At 47.8% G+C, this 3340-nt stretch overlaps 1 protein-coding gene across 1 annotated transcript in view; it reads right to left on the minus strand.

The window, feature by feature from the left end:
• Window positions 1-2856, minus strand: part of LOC112153928 (integrin alpha-3) — a gene marked incomplete at its 3' end in the record, with an annotated part of 49469 nt that extends 46613 nt beyond the window's left edge. The window contains 3 exon segments of the mRNA XM_024284395.2: window positions 606-772; window positions 1376-1517; window positions 1590-2856. Coding sequence (XP_024140163.1) covers window positions 606-760 — 155 coding nt within the window.
• Between the last annotated feature and the right edge of the window lie 484 nt (window positions 2857-3340).

The following is a 3340-nucleotide window of genomic DNA, read 5'->3' on the forward strand; positions in this document are numbered from 1 at the left end:
GTGGACTGCACTTCTGCTTCATCTTGACTATGGACTTCATCATCACTTGTCCCTCAGCTTTATCTGAATGAACTCTTCTAGATACGTATTTGTAGAAGCTAATCTTTCTTAAACTGTTCTGGTATCTCCTGTCCGTCCTGGGATAGGATCTCTCCTTCATGTGGGAATCCCTAAGGTTTCTTCTTTTTTCCTGACTCAGGTTTTTTAGGAGTTTTTCCTTACCGGGAGGGAGGGTCTAAGGGCAGGGATAACCAGTTTATTTAGTCTTAGTTTTTAACTATTGTTCATATTTTGAAGCCCAATGAGGCAAATTCTTTTGTGATTTTTGGCTATATAAATAAAATTGAATTGAATTGAATTGAATTGAATTTGGCTCTTCTTTATCACTATATCTGCATAGAACCAGCCTGTATAGCGCCGCCTCCTGTCTGCTCCTGTCTCCTGTCAGCCGTGCAGAGAGGAGTCATGTGCGTCACATATCAGGGCATTCAACGCATCCATCAGCTTCTCCTGATGGTGTTTTAGTAGAAAGTTCTGATGGAATGGACCGGCAACTTCCTCCAGAACCCCAGCCAGCAGCACCGGTCAGAGCGCTCTGCACTCACCGGTAGTCTTTGGGGTTCAGGTCCTGGTGCAAAGCTACCGAGAGTCCAAACAGGCTTCCATTCTGGCCTGTCTTTAACAATGGGAAGGATGTGTCCAGGTTAAAGGATGTGCACAAGCTGGCCCACGTGCACAGCAGCAGTACACCAGTCGCCATGGAGACGTGGACCTGAGGGGAAGAAGTCAAATCCAACTTTATTTATAAAGATTTATCATACCAGTATGAAGGGCTTCAAAGAACGAAAACATTTTTCAAACTTTAAAAACCAAAAATGAAAAACCTTCACATTTTAAGAGAAGACAAAAAACAGACAACATTAACAACAACAAAATAATCCTGCTTGATGGTGAAGTGAAGAAATGATCCATTCATACAAGCGTGATCCACAGGATCACAGATCAAAGCAAGCAGGAGATCCAGGAGATCCTCTGGATCGAGCTAGTTTCTGGTCTGGAGGATCAGAAACCGAACCCAAATATACAAAGGATGAAATACTTCAAAGTAAAAATAGAGATGAATAAACAAACAAACTTTAAAACTAAAAGTTGATATAAATGATCAGACAAATAAATAAAACAAGTACAGAGTATAAATACATCAAATCATTTCAATCTGAAGTGAAAATGTTTCTAAATTGTTCGGAAAGTTCTAAATGTTTCAAAAAGTAGTTCAGGAGGCTCCGCCTCCCTTTAAAAACACCAGCGGCCCCACTGGGGAGGACCCGGTAGGTAAAGAGGAGCAGGGCGGGGCCTTCGCTGTCATGTGACCTACCAAGAGTTTGACCTGGTTGGATGTTTGCAGGTTCACACAGATGTGATCAGGGCTGGTTCTGGTTCTGCCTGTGCACTGGTCCGTGAAGGTTCCCACTCTGATGCTCAGCCTCTGAAGTCCTTTGATGAAGACGTCTACACAACTAAACACAACGATTGTGTTGTTCCTCATGGAGGCTCTAAAACAGAAGAAGTCAAACAGAATCAGATCTGACCTGCTCTCGTCTCAACAGGTCCTTGATCTGGTCGCTGCTCCTTGATCTGGTCGCTGCTCCTCGATCCGGTCGCTGCTCCTCGATCCGGTCGCTGCTCCTCGATCCGGTTGCTGCTCCTCGATCCGGTCGCTGCTCCTCTCTGTCTGACTTCCTGCCGAATGACTTCTGCACGCGCTCAAACCGCCCCCTGACTCTCATTTGTCTGCCAGGCTGTTTAAATCATGTCTGTCTGTTTCTCTCTCACAGTCATTACTCCCCATACACACACAGAGACACACAAATGACCACAGATGATGGGCGTGGAAGGGCACCTTGATTGTCTCTGTGTGGCCACACCCATTTGTTTTTGAAAAGAGGATGAATGCTTGAGGAGGTCCATGATCACTGACCTTCAGGAGGCACACATACAGACTCACCCCTACAGACACACATATGCAGACACACATTTTGTTCCAGCTTTATGTCCCCTCCTCCTTCGTCCCTCACACTTAACCTTGAATCGTGCGGCGGATCAGGACACCGTGAGGTTTGTCTTCTGTGTTTTTTTTAGAAACTTCAAGGTCTTCTGTGAGGCAGAAGGCTGCAGATGATCTCTAGCGCCAGCCAGGTCATCATTTATTATCAGCTGGTCAATAAATGGTAAATAAAGGTGAAATAAAAACAATAGATATGCTTCGGTACGACAGTGTTGCTTGCAGGTGGAGGATAGATGAGGCTTCAGGCCGGACCATCACCTGCAGGACCAGGACCTGAGCAGGAAAAAAAAAGACTAGATCCAGAGTCAGAGAAAGAAGACTTAAAAAAAACAGGAAGCTGATGGTTCTATAAAGCTCAGGAGATGGCCCTGACCCCTCCCTCTTCAGAGGACTTTATCTGATGCTGCTTTGCTGGGAGCACAATAACCAATCAGATGAGAGCAGCAGCTGTTCTGAGCACAGACTCAGAAAGGCGTGCGGCGCACTTTCTCACCAGCGCCGCCAAACAGCTGGTCACTACCCACTCTAGCATTGTGCAGCTTGTGGTCCTCAACATAAAGTTTCAAAACCTCATAGAACCGAACTGGACCAGAACCGGCCACTCCCAGATCCCTTAGAGGACAACCGAGGCGGTGACAGCTGGAGCCACAGAAGGAAACAGGAAATCTCTGATTGCTGATTGTTCTGAGCTGAAGATCAAGGCCAAGAGCAGACCAAACGTTCAAAGCTGCTGAAAAAAACACAGTGCATGATGGGAAGTCCTACCAGTCTATCTTCTGAGGATATCAGAGGATTACCACCACCCTGAAACGGTTCTGCAGGGAGCGGGGGCTGGGATTTGTCCCTGGGACTGGCTCCTTCTTGGCTCCTTCTTCCTTGCTGGGTGTGAGGGGCGCAGCGCCTAGGGGGTCGGCCCTCTGGGATGGGGCCCCTGGGCTGGGGGAGCTTGGGCCCAACACTGGGGGGGGGCGGTGGGACAGCGGTCTGCCATCGGGGGTCAGTCTGCCAACTGACCCCAACATATCCCCTTCCTCATACAAACATGCAATAGGGAGAAGGGGAGGGTGTCTGTATTGCAGTGCGCTGCGGGGGGTGGACTACCTGCCTGTGGCCACTGCAAGGATTTGCCCCTCCCCTCGATTTTATTTGCACCTTAGACATTTAGGACACTTGGTGGGGGGGTGCTTGGACATCTCTGCGAGAAATCAGGAGATGCCCTGTTAAGGCCTTCTCACCAATTTTAACCGCACCCCTTTAGTACACACACCTCTAACA

This window comes from Oryzias melastigma, linkage group LG19 (genome assembly GCF_002922805.2).
Source record: "Oryzias melastigma strain HK-1 linkage group LG19, ASM292280v2, whole genome shotgun sequence".
Lineage (NCBI taxonomy): Eukaryota > Metazoa > Chordata > Actinopteri > Beloniformes > Adrianichthyidae > Oryzias > Oryzias melastigma.